The sequence below is a fragment of the Sander vitreus genome, chromosome 2, assembly GCF_031162955.1.
Source record: "Sander vitreus isolate 19-12246 chromosome 2, sanVit1, whole genome shotgun sequence".
In the NCBI taxonomy this organism is placed as follows: domain Eukaryota; kingdom Metazoa; phylum Chordata; class Actinopteri; order Perciformes; family Percidae; genus Sander; species Sander vitreus.
The window spans coordinates 22960002-22987636 of record NC_135856.1 but is presented as its reverse complement, the minus strand read 5'-3'; the positions used below and the strand labels follow the sequence as shown (position 1 = coordinate 22987636).

The 27635-nt window shown below is 39.5% G+C and overlaps 1 protein-coding gene across 2 annotated transcripts in view; it reads right to left on the bottom strand.

The window, feature by feature from the left end:
* The window catches only part of gstcd (glutathione S-transferase, C-terminal domain containing), a 71027-nt gene that overhangs the window by 21522 nt on the left and 21870 nt on the right, over positions 1-27635 (bottom strand). For both annotated transcript variants that reach the window (XM_078261584.1, XM_078261575.1), the window contains exons 6-8: positions 1469-1584; positions 1084-1128; positions 481-609 (exon numbers count right to left, since the gene is read on the bottom strand). In XM_078261584.1, the coding sequence (XP_078117710.1) occupies positions 481-609; positions 1084-1128; positions 1469-1584 (290 nt within the window). The remainder of the gene's footprint in view (positions 1-480; positions 610-1083; positions 1129-1468; positions 1585-27635) is intronic.

Genomic DNA, 27635 nt, shown 5'->3' with positions numbered 1-27635 from the left:
TTGACAAAGCTCCTCCAGAGCCACAGAAGACAACAGTTTTCTCAGACTGAGTAGTCTTCTTCAGGACAAGAAAATGTCATGGCAGGTGTATTGCTCAGGACCCAAGGAAGTCGAGTGTGAAGTTGTGGATGAGTGGTTCTATGCTGAGAGCAGAAATACCGGAGGCCAAGCAGCCACCCAATTTCGAACAGGCACGTTTTGAACGGGCACTGCACTAGTTGATACTAATTACAATAGCCTAAAACATATAGTGCAGTACAGATGACATTGTAAATACTCAATTATATGTCCAGTTAGAGCTTTGGTTTATTTTTTTCAAACAAGTTTTACATTGCATTTACTTGCATTACCAATAATTAGCTAAATCTTAAATATTAAGTCACTTGAATATTGTCTACAGAATCTATGGATCATCATACAAATGGAGACAAAATGAACGCAAATGTAAATATTGTGTCTAGTGTTACTTGCTATGCTCACCCCAATGTGAAATGGTCCAGTGAAGTAGTCCAAATTGGCCTGAATGAAGCCAATGTTTTTCAGGCCGAGCTCAGCGCTACGACTCTGGGCCCTGACCAAGGACTCTTCTTTGTTTTCTATGAGGATGACCTTGAATAAAGGCAGAATAAACTCATGAAGCTGCATGCAATTGCTACTTTTTCAGATGACCTGGAATGAGCAATAATAAAGTTTAAATGTATGGCAAAAAAAAAATAAAAAATCTATAAAAGCTATCAAAATGAACAATAAACACAGACTTTAATTAATGCAACAGAAACATGAGAATACAGGAGGCCTTCTTTTTTTTTTAGATAAAAAAAAAAGTACATTAGGACAAAACATTACATGACCAGCTCTTCAGTAAGTCACATCACAACAATACAGCAGTATTGTACGGATGCATTTAATGATGAATAATGATCACTTCATCATTATTAATAATGGTTGATGTACTGATCTTTTAGTTTTTAAAATGTCAAAAATAATGACAAATGTCTGTAAAAGGTTACCAGAGTCCAAAATTACCTAACAAAGCAACACAATTCAATGACAACACACACATTGCAAAAATACAAACGTTACCTGGCAATCTGGAAGTGTGTGAGCCAGAACAATCCCTACATGGCCCTGAAAGACAGCACAAAGAGAAAACATAAAAATACACAATAGGAAAACAGCATGCAGGGGGCATCAATGAGTTATGATTAGTGCTGCCCCTTCCAACCAAACATTGACCTTCTCGCCATGCAACACTACCTCTCTGAGCATGAATTTTCATGAGTGGAATTACTAGTCTGTCTGTGTACAGTGTAATGACAAAAGTCTTTTAAAGAGGCAAGGAAAACATGAGGGAATATGAGAACTAGCTCCTTTCAGCTGGCTGCTAATGGAGCGGCAGTCTAACGTAGCCATCAGGTGCAGTGATAAATATACATGCATAGCTGGACTGATGGATGAATACACGCACCGTTCCACTGCAGAAATCCACAACGGTGTATCCCGGCCTGGCTAGCTCTGTAACCATGGCAACCAAGTTATTCAGCTGTTGCCTCTTCCTGACTGCACGGATATTTGACATTTTCCCTGCAAAAGACCACAAGTGGAAAGCAACAGGTTTTTCCCAGTTAATTATTCTGAAAAGTCAATTTAAAAGGCAAAAACAAACACTCTGCCAGAGAAGAAAACTATCAAACACCACACTACACATTTTTTCATTACTCTGTGTTCTTTTCTTTTGCTTTCAGTGAGCCTCCCCACAACTGCTCAAATTTTGATTTACAACCAGCCATTTCAGGTAATGGTTATAGCACACAGATGAAAAGGCCTCTACTCTCTCATGAGCATGTTTCCAGCCAATTGCCGAATAGGGAGTGCAAACAATCTTTCAACATAATCAAAAGCAAGCCTCAGAGCCAAAGTGTCCTCCTCATTTGTGGCCAAACTTTCTGCTGCTGTGCGAGCAGTGTGTACCCCATTAACTTGAAGCACATTTCAGTCTCCTGCATCTTCATCACCAGTCTGATAGCACGCCACATCTGCAGCGAGCCGTTGACGTGCTGTGCCAATGCCATCTCTGGTCCATTAATCTAGAGTGCTGAGTGTTTCATTTACCCCACAGTCACACCCTCATGTCCACACAACTGGAATATCACAAAATATATGATTCCTACACGTTCCTGCTCACACTGCTTTGTATACGACAACAGGGGAGGGGAGAGAGTGAAAAATACTTCCGCCGACAAGAATAGGAAATTTCAATGTCATTATTCAGGCTCTCATGCTGGCTGTTATTGAGCTGATCCCAGTTGTAGGGAGAGCACAATAAAGAAAGTGAGGGATGAATTTAAATACAGAAAAACAGCAGGAAGGTAATTGAAAAGACTCTGCTCTTCGCTTGGCTGAGAAATTCACATGGGTGCAGGCACTTCTATGTATCCGTGGATCCAGAGGGGCTTTAGTATAGAGGCCTTTTGATGAATCTGAAGATTGTAATTGCATATTGTATTACAGAGTGGACAGAATAGAAAAGGGGAACCAAACAAAGTAAGAGTGCAGATTATCCATTTAGGACTCAAACTTGACATCGTGATATTGAACACTTTAAACCTGCAAAGACGAGGAGAAGGAGCAGCGGAAACAAGCTGTAAATACAACAAGTATTTCATTTGTAGTTGGGTTTCTTCTTCACTTTGCTGCATGTCATTCCCCTCCTCTCTCCCCTTTCGTGTCTAAGCTGTCCTATTAAATAAGGATCTAAAAAGCCCCAAAAAAAACCAACAACTCCTGAAGGAAATATCTGGCTTTTAATTGCTAAATGTTCATTATGTTAACTCTCTGTCATTTGGTGCTGGGCAGGCAGCACCAATTAAATTTTTTTGCTGAAAACAGCTGCCATGAGAGCTGTCAGAGTCAACCAAATCAGTTAGGGTGTGGCGCTGAAAATCCAAACAGTGAGCTGAAAGGCATTATAAAGCTTCATAGAGCTGAGGGGAACAGCAGAGTCAGGTGATAATTATATGTGGATTCATAACGATCAGCCAACACTTCCACATACAAGTAGTCATGTGATCCATTATTACTATAAAAATATTGATTATAGCTGCTTTAAGTGCTAATGGTTTTGCACAACATCAAATCTAGGAAAAGCCTTAAACATAGAGGGGTTTGCCAAAAAGCCTGATTCCCAAACTGTCACTAATAAAATTTGATTTGTTATTGATGTAGTTTTGAGTGTTCATGTGCAGAGCATTTGTGTGAGGCCACACAAAGGGTCTAAGGGGTCCACAAGAGGTTGCATGAGTGTATCAGGCACATACTCAAAGATGTTAAAGAAGTGCAAAAGTTGTATACAGTATTCTTTGTTTAAAAAGCGTATTCACTGATTGTGTTTGTTTGTGTGCGTGCGTGCGTGTGTGTGTGTGTGTGTGTGTGTGTGTGTGTTTCTACACAAACAAGACTTTGATGTGATAAAAGGTCACCACACAGCTTAAGGCTAAACCCATCAGCTACGTAGGACTGAGTGGGTGGCAGTAGAAGCGCTAACTACATGCCAGTCGACCTTTCCCATGTTTTTCATTTCATTTTTGATGTGGTTTAAGAATAATACTGAGAGGTCTTAGAAGTTCACGCCCTGGGTTGCTGTAACTGTGTCAAATTCACTCAATCCTAGATGAATATCATCCATTATGCAATAGACACCTAAGGGAAGAGAGACATAAAAAGTGTCAGGTATTCTCACTATTTCCTTTAATTTTAAGAAATGCTTTGGAGTAGGTAGGAAAGAGGACGGAAGTCAATATCTTAATTAAAGATACAAATGATTATGGGTTTAACTTTCATAGGATTAACTGATGACATCAATCCCCCTAGAGAATTTCTCTTTCAACAGGCAACCTGTAGCCCACTCTATCTGCATTAACACAGCTCAAAGTGTGGATAAACTGATGAGTGGCTGTTACATATTTGACACCTGACTAACATGTTGAGCTTCACTGGCTGTCTCTTGCACAATCGCAACCGTTTCACATCTAGTCACTAAGAGATGGGTCATATGGATGCTGTTACCAGTGAACTTATTTTACTCACCTCTCAATTTATTTTGCTGTATGAGATGTATTTAGTTCCAGACTAGATATATCCCTTGACCCTGCCTCTTGCCTAACAGGCAGTGGACCCAGGTAATGAGCCCAAAAGGTAATGCTCCTACATGTCCTTTTTGCTAAGAGGGTCAGGCAGACACGACTAGCACCTCCCCAAGGGTCTTCATGAGACTTAATCATCATTCGTCTCTCGGGAGGATCTACGCACTAAATTGCAATCTACTTGCTAGACAGAATGCTGATACTGGATAATTCTGTGAAACCCTGGAGTCTGTTCAATGATGTGGTTTCTGAATGTTCAATGTCAGCATTTTTCATTGGTTATTCACACAATTTTCACAGAGTCTGGTTATGGCACGGTTAGGCACAAGGTTAAACAACAAAACCTTATGGTTAAGGTTTAGTGTGTGGTTAGGCAAATAGACTGTCATCAAGGTATTGTTGAAGTTAGGGAGCTAAAACTCAGAAAGATCTTGCGTAAACACAAGTATTGGACATAATGAAATGTTGACCTGGCACTAGATGAAAAGTCAGGGGATCACAGTTCTTAAAAATCATCCCGAGGGGGGCCATGAATGTCTGTACCAACTTTGGTGTCAATATACTGTATATAATATGGCAATTCACCCAATAGTTGTTTAGATATTTGACTGAAAAACCACAAATGTGAACCTTATCGTGGCGCTATAGAGGAAAAGCCAGGGGATAACCAGTGTTTAGGACTCATGCTCTGAAAACCATAAATGTTTGTACAAAAGATGCCAAAGTTGCTTGAAAAATAAGCTATGATCTACCATTAGCCTCAATGACAATACATATGACAGCTTCCCAATCAAGCTTAGGAGACTAAAATGTAACTGAACAGTTTTGACAAGAAAGGATGAAAAAAAGAAAGGAAAGTATGATCCCAGCCAAAACTTGCAAGAAAATGACAATCACAGACCATGTAATTCACAGAAAGCTCAGTAAGAGATAGGCCTATCTAAACGGTGATCCCCTCCTCCCCCCAACCTGATATTTTTCCTCATACGTACATCCCAACTAGATCTACTGTCTTCCAGCCACTTTATAAACGAACACAGCAATCCCAAGTGTGACAGAAACTACCTGCAACTGTCATCTAGCCAAGCCCAAATGATCCACTAGCAAGAAGAGTTGTTGACAGTTGGACATAAGCTCACCTCTCCTCCTCTGTCATTACTCACATCAAACTGCATGTACAAGACTGAGAATGAGCTCTAATGTTTTAGTAATTAGTCAGACACTGGCGTGTCACAGCATCAAGCCAAGAATGTATAAATGCTAATAGTCATGCATAAATTATCTCAGAAGGGCTGACAACGGAGACTTCATCAAGTCAAGCTATATGTCTGAGACCATGTTAATTTTTTGTATTTTTGTGTACATCATGACATAACTCAAGCGCAGGCTGTATATTTTTTTGTCTGCATATCAATGTTCATGCAACCTAACTACAAAATTCTGTGGATTTTATGATTTGCCTGCAGCAGAAAGACATTTATTTCCACGGACATATTGGCCAGCTACAATTATGGCCTTCCTTTGCAGTTGAAAATGTAATTACTTGTATTACTTGTCCCAGTTTATGTTAATTGACCTCCACTGCTGACATGTTACGTTGGTTGGAATCTGATGGGGTCAGGTGTTTCCTCCTGAAAGAGTTTTGTGTTTAACCTCCTTCCTCAGGCTGATGTGAGATGGAAGCAGAATATTATGATGCTGGTGGTGTTTATGAACAGGGGCATGGAAGCCACACATCCAGATAACTACTGGCAAAAAGCCAGAGATGACAGAACCAGTAAGAGTCTTAGTATCGGAGAGACAAATTTTTGGTTTTTCCAGCAGGTTGACTCTGCCTCTGCATGCTGTGGCTGTGTCACCAGGGGAGACTGAGGATCCATTAGCCTGTGTGTCCTCTACTGCTAAAAGGTGCCTACCACTGCTGTCGCTGGCAGTGAGCCCTGAGCTCTTCCTTTTTCCCCTGATGCTGCAAAACTGCCCAAAGCCTTATCAAGAAGGTCCATCACACATATTAGAATGTAAATACATTGCTGTGGCACAGGGGGCCTCTCTGTTTAGGCTCTGCAGCATCCGACAGCTAACATCTCTCAGATGATATGCTGGTTTAAAGAGCAAACATAAGGAGGGCTGGTATATGATTCAACTCTAGGTTATGTTTGTATTAGAGATGCACCGATTACAACTTTCTAGGTCGATTCCGATTTTCTTTGAGTTAGGCCAGCCGATACCGATTTTAGCCGATTCCGATTTCATTTTTTCTTCTTCTTCAGCACACACAAATATTTATTTTCTTTTCTTTAATAGAACATGTTACATTTTGCATAGAACATTTTTTAAATACATAATCGATCGCTATAAAATATAACTAAATAAATTACTCCTGGTGTGGGAAATTAACACACATCTAAAGTGCAATGTTATAGAAGAACCATTTCCTTCTCTGCACATCCAGTATCCAACTAAAAAAATTTGATATATTTAGCAAACTAAACTTCTGTATGTATGAAAACAGGGGAAACAGGTAATGGCAATAAAATAATATATAAATAACAAATAAAAATAAAATAAATATAGCCTTAATGCAGTATAAAGATATTTCTCAAAACACACACACAGGCCTGTTTGAACGTCAATAGTAACTTTACCTGAAAACAGCGTGTAGTTCCTTTTTTTAGCAAGTTTGCTTTATGTGTCATTGTGCATAAATGTGAACACTACCGTTGCTGTCAACAGGCTTATCTCGGAAAAATCCAGCAAATAGGCGGTACCCTAGAGTGCCGTTACCTGAAACAGATGATTTAACGTTACTGCTCATTTTACACACAGTTTAACAACAAAACTAAACTCTTTAAAGATTACTACGTTTTTAATGTTGGTTTTGAACGGTATGCACCCCCACTAACCTGGAAAGCGTTTTAAACAGTAACGTTAATACAGCTTGTCGGAGGAATACAGCGTCTCTTTTATTTATTTTTTTGTATTTACAGCGTCTCCTACAGCGGCCAGCGGGGCGTCAGGGGCAGAGGGACCACACAGCGTTTGCTAACGTTAGCTTCTTGTCTCATCTGGGGTCTGATAAACAGTAAATTCATCAAAGTCAGTGTGCCCAATGCTATTTGCCGATAAGCTGTAGTTGTCATATTTCACGGGGCCCGCGTGAGTGCGGCCTCAGAGGGGAGAGAGAGAGAGCGGCTGACTGTTCGAGCCGTGTATAATTACGACTGTATGACATTTCATAAACAGCTGATGTAGCGGTAGTGCGCCGCTGCTACATGCATATAGGGGAAATGCCCGAGTGCATTTGACCGGCATAAAATCGGCATATGTCAGACTGACCGGCAGGTCCCCGGTCATGGCCGATGACGTGAAAATCGGCCAATTCCGGTCACCGGCCGGTCAATCGGTGCATCTCTAGTTTGTATAGGTTTTATAACTTAAACATTTTTGTGTTGAATCATTGGGATTTTATGTTTGTTTTAAAAAAAATTGCAATCTGTAGTTATTGGTAAACTGGTCAAAATATATGGGTTTTTTTTCTTCTGGAAATCACATTTGAAGGGTCGGGGTTGAATTATATTTAAAGGTAACATTAATATGAGTTCCACCAACCTGTCTATGGTCCCCCAGTGGCTAGTGGGTATCCTGGAAAGCTCAGATGGCCGATCTGGAATCTTCCTCCTTATGAGGTCATAAGGAGGAAGGTTACCTCCCCTTTCTCTGCTTTGCCCGCCCAGAGAATTTAGCCCACCCATGAGAGAGAGGCATCATGGCTTTCAAACGAGGAAAGTGGCAGTTGGTCAAGGCCACACCCCCACTCTCTCAGAAATGGCACATACTAAGGAAAGCTCATTGTGGGACTGGGAGTGTCTGTAATTCTGCACCAAGGCTGAATTTCGGGAAAGAGACTTCAGATACAGTATTAGGGGACCACTAAGGTCTATATAAAAGAGACTTCAGACACAGTATTAGGGGACCACTAAGGTCTATATAAAAGAGACTTCAGATACAGTATTAGGGGACCACTAAGGCCTATATAAAAGAGACTTCAGATACAGTATTAGGGGACCACTAAGGCCTATATAAAAGAGACTTCAGATACAGTATTAGGGGACCACTAAGGTCTATATAAAAGCATCCAAAGAGCACCATGTCATAGGACCTTTAATTTATATATACACATATATACAAACAAAATATGTGTTCTGAACAGTATCAGCTCTTGTGTTACAGAGCGTTACTTTAAAAGTGGGTTGTAAAATAATGTTAGAGACTAGAAGGTTTCCATATCTCCATCTAAACTGTGTACACCGGTGTTACGCAGCCTCACTAGTGTCCGGCAACCTACAGGAGTTATCTGTTGGCTCATGTTACGTGTTTTGCTGTCAAGGAGGAAACAAATTCCTTACGAGTGGAAAGCGTCTCCAGACGCGTTTACCACAGAAATCTGTCAAGAACCAAGAAATATGGTGTCACAGGGTGTTATGTTAGAAGATGGCGAGCCTGAATGTCTTAAAACAAATTATGTTGCAGAGAATGTTTCACATTTAGTGTGTTCAAGAATGCGAGTTTGACTCAAAAGCACAATGAAGGATTGGCATTTTTATTTGTTATATTAAATATGGTATGTCCGTTCAGTGTAATTCAGTGTTTTTCATTTTCAAAGTCTTTATCAAGCCCATATGGAATACTGCTTTGAGTTTCCCATAAAATATAGAAATAGAAAACTGTTTGGGGCAGCTGTTCGTGTAGGATAATACTACAACTTATTGCATAACATTGACTGTCTAGAGTTATTTTAAAATACATACATCTGTAGTTAGTAAGGTAAATGTGTGTTATATCCTTTGATGTGGTGATGTTTATGATCTTCCAGGAGAAGGCAACTCTGTTTTTTGTTTTTTTATAATATTTAAAAATATTTTTTTTTTACATCTTACAGCCAATTTAATGGAAACAAATAAGCAAAAGTGCAGGTCAATAAGTCAAGGGTCACTAGTGAGAAGGGTGGCGTGCACATGTATAGCATCTAAAGTAAGCAATATTTCTTCATAGACCTTCGCATTGAGTTCCAGTAAATGGAATGACGCAGCATGTGCACACATTGGGTCGTGCATAGTCTTGCATTGCCAGACATTCCTCCACAGCACTGTGCGGAGGAGGGTCTGGCTAGTCCACACAACATTCCAGGATGGGAGAGAAACGTGCTCTGGTTTATTGGCATTTCTTTAAACCAATCACAATCGTCATGGGTGGCTTGTTTTGGTGGAACGTGTACGTTCAAAAGATGTTTAGGTCGTGCAACAGAAAACTTAGATTGGACAGATAGTCCAGCTAGCTGTCTCGATTTACCCTGCAGAGATCGACCGGTGATTAAAATTCCAACAAAAAGAAAGTGGAAGGTAACGGACATCCAGCCGAAAATAAGGGCATACGGCAAACTTTTCAGAGGCAACAGAGCAATCCCAGAAGTGGAAGGTCGTGGATATAGTCTAGCACGTGCACAATCAGGCTGTATCCAAGCACTCCGGATATGTTTGCTGATATAAGCACAGAGTCACGCTATATGTATAAGTATTCGGTGAGGTGGAGTAAAAACAGGAAGATATGGTGGATCATTATCTTCTTAGTCCAACTACTACAGCTCCCCTGGGCAGATCATGTTTGAATGCGTGGATCCGGCTCAAGTAGTCATGAATGTACCAGTGTGTCAGCTCACAAAGGATCAGGTTGGCTGTCTGTCGAGGAACAATAACAGTGTTTTCTTGTCTTGGCAGCTGCTCAGACGATGTAGTGTGTCATAAAAACAAGTGCAAAGGTGGTGTGGGAGCTCTTAGCAGGAATGAAGAGGTTAAAAGAAAAGCAAACTGATTTTAACGTTTTGCTCCTTCAATAATATTGCACATGGTGAAGTTGCACATCTGCATCCTCCCAGTCTACCTAATTGCATTGTTCCTTTAATTCAGCAAATGTGCACACTTGTCTAATGTATATAGTATGTTTTTTTGTTTTGTTTTTAGTAGTAGTTTAGTTTATAGTGTATTCTAGTATATTGTTCATATTAAGTATGCAAAGTGTTTTTTATTGTACTGTATTCTGTATTGAGCTATTTTTATTTATTTTATTTGTTGTTTATTTTCTATTGATATATATTTCTCTCTTCTATTGTTGATAATGTATATTTACAATATTTGGTGTTCCCATGCAATACCTGAATAACCTGCTGCTTTAACACAATAATTTTCCACTTTGGGATTAATTACATTAAAGTTTAAATCCAAGCACATCTATCTATCCATCTATCTAAACCTTTTGTGTTTTTATAACTTCTAAATACGTGAATATGCCATGCACCAAATGAAAGGCTGGCTAATGCAACCGTAACTCCTGTTAAACTCCCTGGTGTGAGAGAGCATGCTATATTTCTTTTATGTGTCTGAAAGAGGGAAAACTGCTGCTCCCTTAAGTGCTGCACACTCGTTTACACTTCTTGCTGTTCTGCAGGAGTAAACTGACCAACCAAAATAAAGAGTGAAAGAGTGCGTCTTACCACCTAATAAACAAACTACCTGGAGTGCAGTAACAAAGGTAATGGATGACCAAGATTACCAAGGAAAGCTACAAGCTTAACAACATGACAGATAATACTAGCCCAACAAGCCAGACCCACATCAAGATGTTGGGTCTGGGAACTCACCATTGGCAGGGCTCAATCTGAGGGGCGGGATAAACGGTTGTCTTTCAAATTCCCTCTGTACTCATAGCCAACCAGAGCAACGCTAGTTGATAGATTAAACCTTTGCTGTATCCGATCGGCAAAACTCCGAACACATCTTCCTTTTTTAAGAATGACTTCAGTGCTCAACTCCAAGTTTTCCCTGTTCGCCAGCAGCAGCAGCAGCAGCCATCTTCTTTGTTTTCAAGTAGCAGGGAATTCACGCGGAACCGTCGCAACTCTGCCGTCCTTATGTTAAGCCCGCCCACCGACTCTATACATGATGCGATTGGCCTGACCAGAATTTGGTTTTTACAGCTCGCAAGCCAACGGAGAGTTGCTAGACTGACCCTGGCTGCAAATTACATTTGCTGCCGCTAGGGTACGTCTAGATTTCTAGGCTAACATATTACCGCACTGGCTTAAAAGAACAGTGAATAAACTCACCTCTTAAAATCCTGACTTTACTTTAGAAATTTTTTTAAGTTTCCTTAAATTTATAATGAAAAATGTGTCTGTATGACAGCATTACAAATACATCCTGTATCTACTCTATTGAAGCTTTATGAAGGTTATAATCTGCAAACTCTTTAAACCCAATGAGGTCACAGTGTATATGGCTGCAACCTTACAACAAATGAAATGTCATTGATGCGCATTAGTTATATACCTAATAAAAACTTCACACACACAACTAATTATACAATCACTAAAGTTAGTGCAGGTAAGGCCGTCCCCTTTTAAATATAACATATTTGAAACTAAATCTTTAAATACCTTAAAAACAACGTAAAATGTGGGATGTGACTAAATGGTTAAGGTTTTTCATCATTTCATTGTAGTTTGTTGTACAGAAGGGAAAAAAGAGCCCTTTAAAAAAATATATGACAACAAATAAGGTGAGGTGATCTCTTCAGTACAGTACATTTACACTGCATGACATTCATTTCTGTAGAGGGACCCAAAATTATTTATCAAAGTTCCATAGAGTTAAAGGTACTGTCAACATACTTTTTATATGACATGATTCTGGCATGTTTTCATCAACTGCCACTGTATCTAACTGGCAGGGCTTTAGTTCTACCTTGCAGGCATCTTGCAATGTCTTTGTCATAATTAGAAATTTGAAATGGCTTGTTGGCACTTAAAAGTGTATGCACTAGTGCAGAAAAGCTTGCCATTGACAACATGGTCTTTATTATAGAAAACTACAGACCAAAGCATGAGGAAATTAACTTTGGCACATCTTTGCAGAGTGTTAATAAAATAGGTAATAATGAAAGGAGAGAAATCTCAATTCACAGTCCTTTTCTGGCAATGTAAATATTGTTCGGAGCGACCCTAAAAGCTGCAACACCACACAACATAACTGCAATTGTACTGTCGAGGTATTTAGAAAGGTTTGAGGCTAAACTAAATATAATCTTGTTAAGTATGCATAAAATGGAGAAAAAACAAAAAACATTCACAATACTAAAAGCTCCAATTCTTGACACGTTGTCAGAATGAAAATGTTTGCCTTCACAGCAGCAGTCACTGAAATCTTTCAATGTGTTTGTGTAAGACTGTGATGACAAGAAAAAGGAAAGGTAATGAAGACAAACACAAGAGGAAAAAACTTCTCACTGCGCATCCTTCAACAGCTTTGGAATGTCTGTCAAAACATGACCAGACAAAGCTGTAGGCAGTGGTCTGCATCACTATGGAACTCCTGTGGTCCCTGTTACAGGTCAAAGCACATACCTAATGTGTCTGCACTGTTTTGTTTCAAAATGGGACTACAACTAAACCAGTTTTGCTTTTCCAAATACATCCAATTACTGACATTTCTGTTACACATGTACAGAGACAACACATGCTTTTACATAAACAAACACAATGAAAATGTTTAAATTGTCCCTGTTACGGCTAAAATGTATTAGTCAATTACATTTTTTTAACCAATGTCGATTTTGATAATTGACTTATAATAGCAGGTCACAGTTTCAGTTTTTGTTTTGTTTTATTGTATACCAGCGTAAACTTAATCCATTCCGATTTATTGATTGTCAGTCAAAAGAATTGTTAAAAAGAATCAATTTCACCTTTGGAAACTTGTGAGTTGATGACTTGCACAAATTGATAAATAAAATCAATAATGAAAAGGATCATAAGTTGTAGCCCAAAATGCTAGCAAACCTTAGCCGGTAATACTTTATTTTCAGGATCCCTTGGTCTCCTATAATTTCCATGAAAGAAACTGATATTAAAATTCCTGAAATGAACAATGTAAATTGGTACTGAGTACAGGAGATAGCATTCAGTTAGTACACTTAATTAATTAATTCCAATTAGTTGTTAATTTCAAAGGAAATGTCTCTGGACACCAACAAACAGAAATTAAAGAAATGATGTAGTTCTTTCCAGGAAAATAAACTAATGTCAAAAGATGATTAGGAGAAGTTATTAGGACATTACAGACCTGTAAAATGAAGTGTTACCCTTGAGTCAATATGTTATGCGTTGTAACACGCCAAAGTGTTTAAATGGAGACCCTCAGCCTTTTCACATTGTCGGTTCATTGGCCTTGTCAAAACAATCGATAACAAGCATAACGGAGAGCCTCTCCAACGCGCTCATTTATCATAAGAATATTTTTCCTCATCTAAGAGTATTTGTTGTAAATGATTGTATTTTTGAAATAGAAATGCTCGACAACACATCTCTAATGTTTATTTGATCAAGATAATAATGTATACTTCAGCCAAGATAATCACACTACTAGCGTTTCATATTGGCCCATGCCTCGTACACAGAGCCATCTCTCTCCTTTTGGCTTCCATTCACTGTGGAGGCTAAATGTTGACTTGCAGTCTCTTTCCTAATGGTGTTCACTGCACTGTTTGGAGTGGACTTGGCAAAAACAAACATCTATACTCCTCTGCTTTGAAAGTCAGTGAAGTTGCATTTGCCATGGGTAGTGAAAGAAATGTTGTACTGTAGTTGTTCCGAGAGGATTCAAATGACTGAACTGCACATTCACAGCTCAGCTCAGGTAAGTAACAAATGACCTGAGGCTACCCATAAGCTGACTAACCAGTAAACCATGTCCACAAGGAAAACAATAAGATTTGCTCAGATTGTGGACTTGAAATGGATTTACAATATATCAACCTGTGATATAACAAAAGTAGAGTTGTTCCACCTAGCAACAAACAGCAATATGATTGGCTGCAAAAGCCATTAGATTTGACCAAAATGCTTGCTTCCCTCACTTTACCTTGAACCCTCAAATACACCACTGCAACCTGGAGAAAGTCATACTGTATGCCATCCACTTCCCAACTCACCAACTGTGAAAAAGATGAAAGTACTCATTCTCATCCTGACCTGAGGATATACATATTTGTCCATTGTCAAATGTCAACACTAGATGCAGTGATGTGTTATCGAGGCTACTATAATTTCTCCCCAATTTCAATTTCCTGTACTAAAAAACTCACAGTATACTGTAGCGCCTCCAAAACTGCCTTCATTGCACCTTAAAGTGCTAGATATACTCCAAAACTCATCACACAAACATAAATCTGTTTATACTACATTGGGTGTCTGCATACATGGATGTGTACAGTCCACGAGTACAGTCTGCACAGACCAACATTTTGGGCTGCGTGGGGATGGTCTGTGCGTCCAGACCCTCTTGCCACTATAACTTTGTTCAGCTCATTATCTGTAACCAGTGTCGCATGAAGGCATGTTGGATGGAATTAGCAAGCTAGCTAACTCACGTTAACTGCTCAGTCGCTCCACTTTTTTGCCGAGACACATCGTTGACAGCCCCGGAGATGGACAACCTGTTTAGCCATCTCCCGCTGTCCGCTGCTGTCTCGATGGGGAGTGAAGCAGATGGACCGTATGCTCTGTGGTTCGCTGCTGATCCAGCCCGGATAATCTGGGCAGCGCTGTTTTGTTGTATCGTAGCAATGGTTTCCACAGCGCTATTTATTTAAATTTAAATAATAGTAAATAATTAATAAATAACCAGCTTTTCGAAATAACAGTTGCAATGTGCAATTTTAAGCTAAGTAAACTATTTTCAAAAGAAGTGTTTGACAATTTTACTGGCATTGCTCCCATTATCCTCCGTGACACACTCTCTTCCACTTTGTCTGACAACTCTTTGTGCTGAGATAACAGAGCTCAGCCCATAGCTTCACTGTTAACTACGCTAACTAACCGTGTATTGTGAACCGAGTGTAGTGATTAAAAAAAACAAAGACAAAAGACAACTGCTGTGTCTCAAAGACCGGGCAAAAGCCGGGACGTTGAGAATCCACGCGCGAGAGGTGATGATAGTTCCATTCACTTCGTTGAAACAAGAGAAGCCTCACTGATGTGAAGAACAGGACAGAGAAACATATATAAATGCTCTCTGCCCACCGTATGCCAACACTCCGGTACATCCACTCACCCAGTCTCTGCCCGGGCATGCCCCAGCTGCCACACATTTGTTGACAAACTCTGACGCACACGCGATGGTGAAATGGCGATTTATCCCTTTAAATGTGAATAAATGACAGTTACACTCACCGCCAGCAAATGTTCTTTCTGTCGTGATTGGTGGTATCTTGACCACTTTCCGTTACCTTGTTTCCTACAGACTGTGTTGATGTCACTTCTACATTACAGCCACTCAAACAGGACAGAGTAACTGCAGTTATATTTTTTTTTCTTTAAGACTCCGTTAAGGCAGCATGCTTGTGATGTAAAGGCGGGCCGCCTAAACTGCAAAGTGCTGCGGGAAACCCTGAGGTCTGTTAACCGGGTTATGAGAACTTTGCTTTTAAACGGGGTAAGGTGTTTACATGGCGTTCAAAAAACAAGGGTATTGCCTTAACCTGAATATATTGTAAATTGCACTCTGCTGAAGACATCACTTTGAGCATTGGGAACCTCTAATGCCGGCTACACACTGGATGCGTAGCGTGAGCGTGGCGTTTCTGTTGCGTGTCAGCTGTGTGGCGTTTTCTATGTCTTTGCACACCAGAAACGTGTCTGATATGGCGCTGCTGCTGCTAGCCTTGTCTGTACACATGTATGTTTCCTATGATGAAAAAATGCACTCAAGCAGTAGTATACTTCATGTTAAACATAAATATATACCGATTTGATTACAGCAAAGACAACGTCGGCAGTATTGACAGCAAAATAGGCTACATAATATTTAGTTCTGTATTGACAGGTGCAATATTTGAAAATCGATAATTAGGGCCCGAGCGCTGAAGGCCCTATTGAAACTGAAGGAATTATTCTTTTTCCTTCGTCCGGCAAATTAATTGCCTTTTTGAGCGGCTTAACTTACTCAAAAACTCACCAAAATTGGCGGTCACATCAATTCTGGTGAATATTTAAGTATTTTAAGGGTTTCGGGAATAGGCGCACAAAAATGGCTCGCTAGCGCCCCCTACAAAATCAAACTTTTCGTCGTTGGGCATGGCCGTGGCAGGGCGGCAATTTTGTGAACGGCGTATAAAGGCAGATATTGGCTCAAAGTCATAGCTCCCCCTAGTGGCAACAGGAAGTAGGCCTAAAAGTCAAGGTGCTAGACTTTAACGAACTCCTCCTAGAGATTTCATCCGATTTTTGGTCTGTACCATCTCAACACATTAAAAGGGGTGGTTCAGAATTTTGGACATAGGACTTAATTTCCAAGTTAGCCAGTGTGATATTTATCAGTGGAGACCGTTTAACACTTTTCATCCAGTCCTTCTAGTTGCAGAGTTCGCTGGTGCTAGCCTAGCGCAAGTCAACAGTAACTGCTAGCCTGCCATTAAAAACAGTCTTACCCACTCCACAGTACAGTACACCCGAGGCAAATACATTATAAAGCCAGACTATCGATGTAAATGTCTGTGTTGATAGAATAATGTTAGAAATAAAACTACCCTTGCATCGCATTGCAATAGTTATACTTTGTTCCCTGTAGTTGGTGGTAGGCTACAGCAGCGACGGACTGATATTACTTAGGCTACCGAGGAAGCCGGTTTACATGAAGAAAGAAAGCTAGAGTAGCCTACCAAAAGTTATTACCTGTTCATCAGTAGCTGTTGGTGCATCTGGAAAGACGGATGTAACCACATTCCTTGTCAGTGACTTGTGGTCCTTTAGATTACAGGGTTTTTCAAAGTCGTCTGGTCTTAAATGATAACTACACATTCGCCACTTGAGTAGAGTCTTGGCCGGTGTCTTGATGTCCAAGCCAGCATTAAGAAGCCACAGTTGGTTCCTTTCTGGATCTCCCAATGGACATTTGTGAAACTTTGTGGTGCCCATCTGTAGCGTTTATTTTTATAATTTCTAAATGCAACTGAATCACCATGTTGCCTAGTCCTTAGTTTACAATCCAATGCTTCAATACCAATGTACTAGGCTACTACTAGGTGTCCCGACTGGAGTGCGCTTCTCTGCTTAATTTTCGGCGCAGTACTACTAACCGGAGCAAAGTAAAATTCCGCCGCTGCAGAGAAACTAGTCCCTCAAAATGTAATGAGATCATTGAGATGCAAGGGTAGTTTTATTTCTAACATTATTCTATCAGCAGACATTTACATCGATCTAGTCTGGTGTTATAATTTATTTGCCTCGGGTGTACTGTGTAGTGGGTAAGACTTTTTTTAGTGGCAGGCTAGCAGATACTGTTGACTTGTGCTAGCCTAGCACCAGCGAACTCTGCAACTAGAAGGACTGGATGGAAAGTGTTGAAAACGGTCTCCACTGATAAATAACACACTAGCTAACTTGGAAATGAGGTCCTATGTCCAAAATTCTGAACCACCCCTTTAAAGATGAAAAGTTATTAAAAGAAAAACTTTTCGTCAAACGGTGTGGGCCTGGCGTGGCAGCCATTTTGAGTGTTTAGCGATGAACAAGAAAGTAGCTGTAACTACAGTGTACATTGTCATATCTGCTTGAAATTTCCCACAATCAACAAGAGTCCAGGCCTGAGGACATATACAGGCCAATATTGACTTTGTCATAGCGCCCCCCACTGGCAACAGGAAATCAGCCTTATATGACAAACATTATCCGATTTACATGAAACTTAGAATGTGTGGTCTACTTGTGATACTGAGCCGGCCCCTATACTTTAACCACACCCATGTACTCAGGCCACACCCCCTTTTATGGCTTTTGAACCGTTTAAGGTAGAGTCTTGTGTGAGGTATCACTGAACTCAACAGTTACTTTTTGATTAGTGATGGTTTGACCCGCCCCCTATGCCATGCCCCTTTTCATAAATAATTACCCGTTTAAGGTAGAGTCTCATGTGAGGTATCAATGAACTTAGCAGAGAGTTCCTTTTTTATTGGTAAAGGTTTGCCCCGACCCCTATGTTTTGGCCACGCCCCCTTTCACAGCTAATGAACTGTATGACATATGAGTCTTGTGTGAGGTATCATTGAACTCAGCAGGGAGTTCCCTTTTCATTGGTGACAATTTGCAGCGTCTGAGTGCCGTACAAATGCACGGTCGCAAGGAGCGGCGTCCACCAGTAACCCCAACGCGTGCAGAGGAGCGAGGGCCTGTCCAACGCTGCTTGCAGCTTTAATTATTATTTGTTTTTTTAAATTACATTTATATCTGCATTTATGTCAAAACCTAGAGACTTTTAAATATCAAAATGTAATTTATTAAATGTATTTGTGTCAAAATGACATATAAACATCTTTTCCTATTATAATTTGAATGGAAACGCTTCCAACACGCTTGTGGGTCGCGTGGTCCTATTTCTAGCATGCACGTGCATGCAGTGTGCAAGCTCTAACCTGTTAACATGGGAGCCGAAATAAAAACGGACACGCCACGCACCCAGTGTGTAGCCGGCCTAATGGGAATTTGTCATCAATAGTTGTTATTTTAAAGATTGTTACTGAAAATAATTGTTTGTTGCATTCACGAACATTGTTGGGTTGTGGGTATTTTGGTGGGTTTGGAACAAGATCTTTTGACACGCAAACTTCCAGGCATGAATAGTTGTGAATGGGCATCAAATTAACAAATCAAGTCAAATCTACTTCAAAACACCAAAAAGATACATTTTACACCACTGACTTCACTTAAATGCAAAAAACAAAAAAACTATTGACAAGTATCATTTGGTTGCATGACCATACTGCAAGTACAAGATTGTTTATGCACAGCGGAATAGGCATCATCAATGTTTTATTTCTCACAAATACATTACTGTTATTAGAAGGAGCAACATGTTCCGTTATGGTCTACCATTTGTGTTCAGCGCTATGGTAGGTTGTGTCTATAAAAAAAATACTTTTAATAACAGTATGAATAGAAAATATATTTTCTGAAAATAAAGTCTACAAAAATATTTAATCCAGCGGTTCTTCCTGTTATGTCTCTAAAAACCTTCCCCCCAGCTCTTTCAAACTAAGTAATCTGTTTTTATTCAGTGCACTCTCTTCCCATTTATCCATTGCTCTCTGTGCTCTGCTGGAGCTGTCAAAGTCAGGGAGTAAGTGGCACAACACTGGCATCTGTGGAGGGCTGTGTCAACGTCTTTTGGCCTGCTACCCTTGTGAAATCTCCCAGCCAGTATGGCTTTTAGCCCGGGCCTTGCAGTGCTAGCTCAAGGATAAATAAAATCTGGCTGGACTCCAGCCAGCTTGTGTCCCTGCTCCTCCTGGTTTTCTTACAGAATCGTTGGGTTGCCAGAACCAGGGCCCCTCTTTTGAGAGAAATAAAGGGATTCTCCCTTCAGTTCTGTGCTTTAATTGCATTAAGTTTATATCATTATGGCAGAGGGTGGCTCCTGGTGTTTGAAAGGAACATTTCCAAAACTAATACTTTGTCTTGACAGAATTTACCTCATTATCCCTTTAGTGGTCTCTGCCATGTACATTTTATTTGAGTTAGGGATGCACCGATCTGACTTTTTCAGTCCTGATACCGATACCTGGGCTTTGTGTATCTGTCGATACCTGATACTGATCCGATGCCATTGTTGAATTATTAATACACTGTATACCTTCCACCTTATAACTTCCTTCCACCATGTGGAAGAGACTAAAGGCACCAGACTTTCCTAACTAAGACAAAACAACATAGATGTAATGTATTAATTAATAATTCTCATTTATTTGTACACTCAACTCTTCCAGCATGCGACACACATGCAACAGAGGGGGAAAAAACAAAAACAAAACTGGATCGGCCCGTGGATCTGTTAATTTTTCTGATTCCTGATCCAGGTATTTTGTCAATATTATGTCATGTTATGTTAATATTGGATCGGTGCACCCCTAATTTTAGTGATAGAAAGTATATACACTTGATATTATACATGTATCTGCAAATGTCTTGGCACTGCACAGATATTCTTATTTAGGAAAGTGGGACGAGAAGCAAGGGATTGCAGATTGGCCACAAACACTACATGCCATGTGCCCTTTGAATAATTAGAGCAGGTTTTAGATGAATCGTTATGTCTTAATGAGCCACCTGCATACTAAAAAGACAAGAAAAAACACTTCAGGCAAGCTATTGTTGCTCTCCTATCCTTGCAGATCCACCAAATATTGGCCAACACTGTTACTTCCCCCAAAATAACTAAATTAATACCATATGAAATTTTGACGAAAGGATAAGTTTGTGCTAGTAACTGCAGGGATATGGGTGACTACAGTTGTTTATCTAAAAGTCATTGTAGTTACCAGAATGTGAAAAGGTAGAGCTATGGAGGCCCCTAAAACTTAGGTAATTTATATGTATTGTTAAATGCTCTGCAGTAGGGATCGACCGATACTAGTTTTTAAAGGCCGATACCAATTAGTAGTAGTTAATGAAACCGATAACCGATATTTGGAACCAATGTGTATTTACAGTGAAAATGAAAATCTTTAAGTCAAAATTAAGATTTTGGAATGTTACAAACTCCAACACAAAATTAGGTTTAAATGCTTTAAGCAATTATTTAATACATGAGACACTTTCTACATAATACCCAGTAACAGAGTCAGATAGTGCTGTGGGCGGGACATTAAGTCAGACTCAGTGTTGAGTGAAACCGAAGCAGAAGGACAGACAGAGTTGTAGCAGAGCCAAAGTAGCACACTTTTTAATAATTAACTTAATCAGTTATCAGGAAAATAAATGCAGATATAAATAATCTGCAAACTGCCAAAAAACTGACCAATAATTGGCCAGGGCCGATAACTGGTCTATCCCTACTCTGCAGATGCAGAATCAGACAAAACACACACACAAATGACAAGTCACCCCTATAGCAGTGTAAGCCAACACCATGCGGGTGTAAAGAAACACGAGGGAAAACTCCTCTAATGACAAAAGACCACAGACAACTGAGACACACATGCCAAAATCCATAAACAACCTTCTTTTGAGCCAAATTAGATGTGGGCACTGGGGGAGGTCTCTGCCACAATAGGAACACATCTCACAGTACACACTGAAACCAAATATGACACATCATTTATTACAGTGTTCACCAGTTACAGAACATAATAATAAGCCTTGAACCTTTCTTTGAGCCTATGTCGACAAAATACAGAATTCCAGTAAGAATACAAAAGTGCATGTAGTGATGGAATTGGCTAAATGCTTTAATTGCGTTGTCAGGAGTGCGTGAAAATAAAAATAAAATATGCTCTTCATGCTTATAGCCTGAGGATGGGGCAGAGAAGTGAAAAAGTTAAGAGGTTAAAAATGTAATGAAAATGCAGGGCAGGCAGGCAAAGGAGGAGGACAGAAAAATAGAGACAAAATAAAGAGAGAAGTAAACTAGTGCAGAGAAATAGAGAAAAGAAAAAGATAAAGAAAACCAGACAGAAGGAGAGATAAATATAAAACAGAGTGGAAAAAATAAAAAGGACAAACTTAAAAACACACCCAAATTGCTTTTCTCTCAGACCTGTTCTGTGCATCTCCTGCCAAATTAAACTGATAGATGTGCTGAGCATCTTTCCAAATGAAGTATCATGTTGCTGTTTTAAACTTCCAGTTGCTAATTTGGGTTACTGAATTGGTTCAAGACTGCAGTGGAACATATTAGTCATCAAATCGGGCTTTACAAGTGTGCAGATCTGTTTTCCTCCGTTGGCATCTTTCTATTGACGTTCTTTTCATTAACGCTGCCTTTAAATATTACTTCACATAAAGTGAACATATTATGCTTTTCCATGTTTTCTGTCATATCTACAATGTTATAATGTTGGATTTTCATGTTAAACATGGCATTCAAATAATGAGGTAAACGTATTTTAGACAAATCCTTGTGAGCTAAAACATTCAGATTTTCAACTATTCTGAACGCTCTGGTTTCAACAGTTTTTTCTACTCTCAGCTATGTTTTACGCAACTCGAAGCCGGCCTGCTATGATTGGCCATCTGCTCCAAGTAGGCAGGACTGGAGTGTTTCTATTTTTTTTATTTGTTTTTAGCCACTGCGGTGTTAACATTGTCTCATGTAACTACATGCTAAAGGGAGTAAAATATGTCATCTTGGCTGCCAGTGTCGTTAAATTCTTCCCAATTCCGGGTCAAATTAATCCTGAGACATTTTCTGTTTATATAGTATTTGGTTTAAAAGCAGCTCCAGCTTCAACTAAGAGTGTTAGACAGAGCAGAGGCTCCGAAGTTTCCAGGAAGCATGCTGTCCAATCAGAGCAGACTGGGCTTTTTTCGGGAGGATGGCTTAAAGAGACAGGTGCTCCTACAGAGTGTCTCATACAGAGGGTGAATACAAGTGCAGCAGCCATGGGCAGTTTTTTTTTTTTTTTTTTTTTTTTTTTTTTTATTATTTTTTTTTTTACATTAAAGCATGTAAACATGTTCTAGTACAAAGACAAAATGCAAGTATAATCCTGAAAATTATATATAATAATGTCCCTTTAATTTCCACCACTGATGACATTACTGTATGTGTATGTCCTGAAGAAATAGAAAACTGCTTTTTAATCCAGTATGACAAAAATCAAAACACTTTTGTCATATCTTTATGAAGTCAAGAAGTATCAAAAACTAAAAGATAACGATAAAGTTAGGCCTATTAAATTAAATCTGCCTTCAAATGCAGTCCTTACATTAGAAACATACAAGATTTTAATAGAGAATGTGTGTTAAACTGTGCTCCAAAGCAAAGGCCTGTGGAGAGAAGATTTGTTTTTACATTCTGCTCAGGGCTGAAATCACTAATCACTAATTAATTATGAGTCTAGTGGAAATGGTGTAAGAAACACTATGTAATCCAAAACCCAATGAAAGCTGGCGAGGTTTAGGCAAATTGTCTCCCCGCTCCACAGTCACACCGCAATGCCTTACCAGAGATTATTGAACAAAACAAAACTAAGGAGATAAATTAATATTCATGGTATGACATTTTGCAGGGAGCTCATCATGGAGGCAGCCAGTGGCTCTGCATTTAAATGGGCACAACTCAAACGTCACTGCAAACAGTGAAACTCTGTGGTACTCCCCCAGGGAGTCTAGATGTGTTTGAACTTGAATTGTAGAAATAAAGTGCCAATTATCCCTCTAATTGGGAGTAACAAAGCTGGTTGCCAGTTGTGCTTGGTCCCATGTTTACTGTGTATCTTTAAATCTCCAATTTAAAAGGCTCTAATGAGTTCAATTAATTGAGAATCAGAGGAGTGATTTGGGAGCCACAGACTGCTTTTTCGAGCTGTAAGCCCAAGGGAATGAGGTGTTAACAAAATGCCAGCACACAGTACAAACAGATATTGGCCCTATTGTTCAGTAACAACATTTTCATCAAATCACATCTATGTGTGTGTATTAACATGTGCTCTACAAAAAACTCTCTGATCTCTAGTTTTAATAACAGGCAATTTACCTTTAATTGCACATACACTGACAGCTTTACATGCATAACTCAAACACACACCTCTCCTTGAAGGCAAACAGAAAACATGAAGACACTTTTACACATACAGCTTTTAGCCGAAGCTTGCTGTGTGGCTTTAGGCAATGTCGGTCTGTCGTACGATCAGTCCACCACAGACAGAATTATCTCATCAATTATTCCGGGAATTGTCCAGAAGATGAAGCCTACTGATCTTGGTGTTGCCCTGACTTTGCATTGAGCACAAGCAGGTCAAAGTCTTTATTTATCCGTTGAAATATCTCAACAGCTACTAGATTAATTGACACAACATTTTGTACAAACATTCATTGTTCCCAGACAATAAAACCTTGCTGAGCCACTGACTTTTTCTCTAGCACCACTATGAGGGTTGACATGTGTGCTTTTGAGAACAAATGTCTTGACAGTTTTGGGATAGATTGCCCTGAAATTTGGTACAGACATTCATGCCCCCCTCAGGATAAATTGTAATCACGTTTATGGTTCCCTGACTTTCATCTAGCACTACCATGAGGTGAACATTTTTATTTGTCCAGTACTTGCTTTATGGTCAAACACAAATTATCATTACCATCAGCTTCAGCTATACTTTGTCTTTAGCACTAACTAGTTACCATCAGCATGTTTGTTAGGTTTAGCATTATGCTCTTTAGTAGTTATAGTACTGGTTCCATAGTGGGTGGGGCTTAGCAATTAACCCAGTGGCTCAGGCGTGATAAGGCTTTTGGGTCCATGAGTGATTTTGGCGCTGAAAATGGTAAACAACCATGAGAGTCAGAGACACGACACCGAAGCCACTTCTGGCTTTGGCCTTGAGAACTGAACACCTACTGCCTCCAGCTTTGTTTCGTTTTGGACCAACCACCGGCAACAAAAAAAAAACTTGAATAAATACCATCTACTGACGCCGTCTGGGCTGCTCGTGGGGAGCTCTCGGTCGGAGCTTACTGCTCTTGCTGACTGGAGGTAAGCCCACACAACCTCCTGCCAGCCAGCCCTCTATTTCAAACGCACACTTTATATTAGGGAATGAACTTGCCCTAGACAAGACAGAAATCAAACTAACAGTCATTCTTGTAACAATGCTAGCATGCAAAAATAAGTGAATGGTGAATATAGTATACATTATACTGTTAAACATCAGCATGTTAGCATTGTCATTGTGAGCATGTCAGAATGCTAACATTAGCATTAAGCTGAATGCATCACTGTGCCTAAGTACAGCCCCTAGCATGGCTGCAGAGTCTTTTATTGCAGAAATGTGGAAATCTGTTGTCCTGTCTCAAGGGCATGTGTGAAAGGGGTTCACGTTTAAGGTTTGTCTGGCACATTTGCTCTTCAAGAACTGCAATTGCTACTAATCTTCCTGTGCAACTGTCAGATTCCTAGCTACAGAAACATTCTCTTAGGTGGAATATTTTATTCATTACAAGCATTTGGAGTGAGAGAGTTGAATTTTTGAAAGGTGACAAGATCATCAGTTAGTTACATTTAGAGTTAGAAAACTGGCTCTCATCAACTCAGGCTTACAGCAACGAGGACTGATATAAGTAGAATTAGTTTGTACATAAAAAGGTGTCTGAGGAGAAAATCAACCCAGTAATCTTCCATCTAGATTATTACCCTTGACATTTGTCTGACAGAAGCCTCAGGATGGCAAGCACCTTTTGACAACAATCTGACAGGCAGAGAGACCTTTTTATTTATTTTTTTAAATTATGTTGCCTTGACTTTGCCATGGTCACTTGTTTTGAACTCACAACACCAAAAAATACTAATGGATTTGCAAAAGAACAGAGAGGGAGAGAATCACTCAACATTATCTCTGGACTGAGCTGATGTGGTAATATGCAGACCAGCGGTTAAACCAATCTGTGACTAAGCTTGCTGTGTTTCTCTCAGCAGAGCTCCATTTAGCCTGACAGCTGGACAGGAAAAAACAGCCATTTACACAGACTCCAATTCAGTTGGATGACTGAAGTGTTGTGCACAAGCTACACGGATATAATACAGGGAAATGGATCAGTGTTCAGACTGAGGTAAATCAAAATATTTCTATCAACCACACATCTAATTTTTCCTGGAATTGGATGTATAATGATGCTGTCAAAGATGTCCCGTCAATAGTAATAAAAAAAAAAGTATGGATGCTGGAAGAGTAGGGGGATGGGTTCACTATGGTCTATTGTATCTTAAGGGAGGTTAGCCTTGGATTCAAAAGAGATCAAATCTAATTTAATCTTTCATCCACTACTGAAAGTTCATGACCAAAGGTGAGGGCTGATATACAGATACATGGGTGAACATAAACAGTTCCCCAGCAGACACAGAACAACTTCAGAATTAATTTCAACTCTTGCAAATAATTTAAATATTTGCTCTCCTTTTAGCCCGGATTTCGTCTCCCATGACTCCTGAAGGGAATACCTGGCTTTTAAACTGCTTAATGCTTCACTATTGGCTAAAACGCTCCACAGTAGGGGTGTGCAAAAAAAACAAAAAACAAATCGATTCAAGCTCTACCAATTCAAAATCGATTCATAGAATTCCAAAAATCAATAAAAAAAAATTTTTCATTTTGTAATGACGTGTATACTATTGTCCTGAAATGAGTTTAGCTCGGCATTCCCATAGATGGCGCTGCATCAAATTCACACTGACGCCTGGGCACTCTTGTTATAATCAAAAGAAGTTTAGTCGGCACAAACAATGGCAAACCTCACAGAAAGAATTATTGTGAGAGTTTGGGCACATTTCGGCTTTTATAACCTTGAGGGGAAGACGGAACTTGACAGGAATCGTGCTATATGCAGGCTTTGCAAAGCAAAAGTTAAGTATTTTGGAAACACCACAAACTTGAGAACTCACATGGTACGCCATCACCCAGAGATTAACATTAAAGACGTGGACGAACAACAACCTAAAGTACCTAACATGCCACTCTTTCAATGCTCTAAACTCCCACCGAACTCTGAACGAAAAGCTCTTTTTTATTCAACAGTTTTATTTTATACTTGAATTAAATGTATTTGAAAGCTGGCCAAAGCTTGGCACTTTACAGTTTTTAGTTACAAAAGCTTTTATTTTTGTATGAAAACATATAAAGTAATATCAAATTTAATTTAATTTGTTGTGTTTCTTTTCTTTTAAATTGTATGTCTACTGCAATCACATGGGAAAAGTAACTACATTTACATACTGTGAATCGTTTTTGAATCTAAAGTCAATTTTGAATCGAATCTTGAGCCTAAAAATCAATATCGAATCGTGCACCCCTACTCCACAGAGCTGAGGGGAACTGCAGATCGCATTATTATTTGATCCATAGTTAGTACAAAAATATTGATTAGAGCTGCTTTAAATCTGACTGGGCCAGTGGTTTTCAATTTGGGGTTTAAAGCCGACAGACTGTCGTGTGATGTGAAGTTTATAAAAGTGGAACTCTTGCATGAATCCAGAAAAATACATTTAATACATCACAGATATGTAGACTGGTAACCTAATGGTTCAGACCAAAGATTCAAGACGAGTTGAAACTTGCAACTTCTTGTAACACACCGGTCTGCAGCGTTCTATAACCTTCCAGTTCACACAAATGCGACAAGACGAGATAGTGTATCATCTCCATAACAACGCCTCTTTGTACTTCCATTCTAACTTCCGAGTTTTAGGCTTTTTGTAGCTGGATATATAATTTGTTTCGTCTAAATATGAATGTGGATAACATTAGTGATATTGAGATACTTGCTACAGTTGCATATCTAGTGATGAATTGGCGAAAACATGTTTTATTTCTCTGATTCACTGCTTTGTTCGAACGCCGCTGGGCACTCCTTCTCTTCAGTCACTCGCTATCTCGCTTGACCATAAAACGTTACCGTGCTTT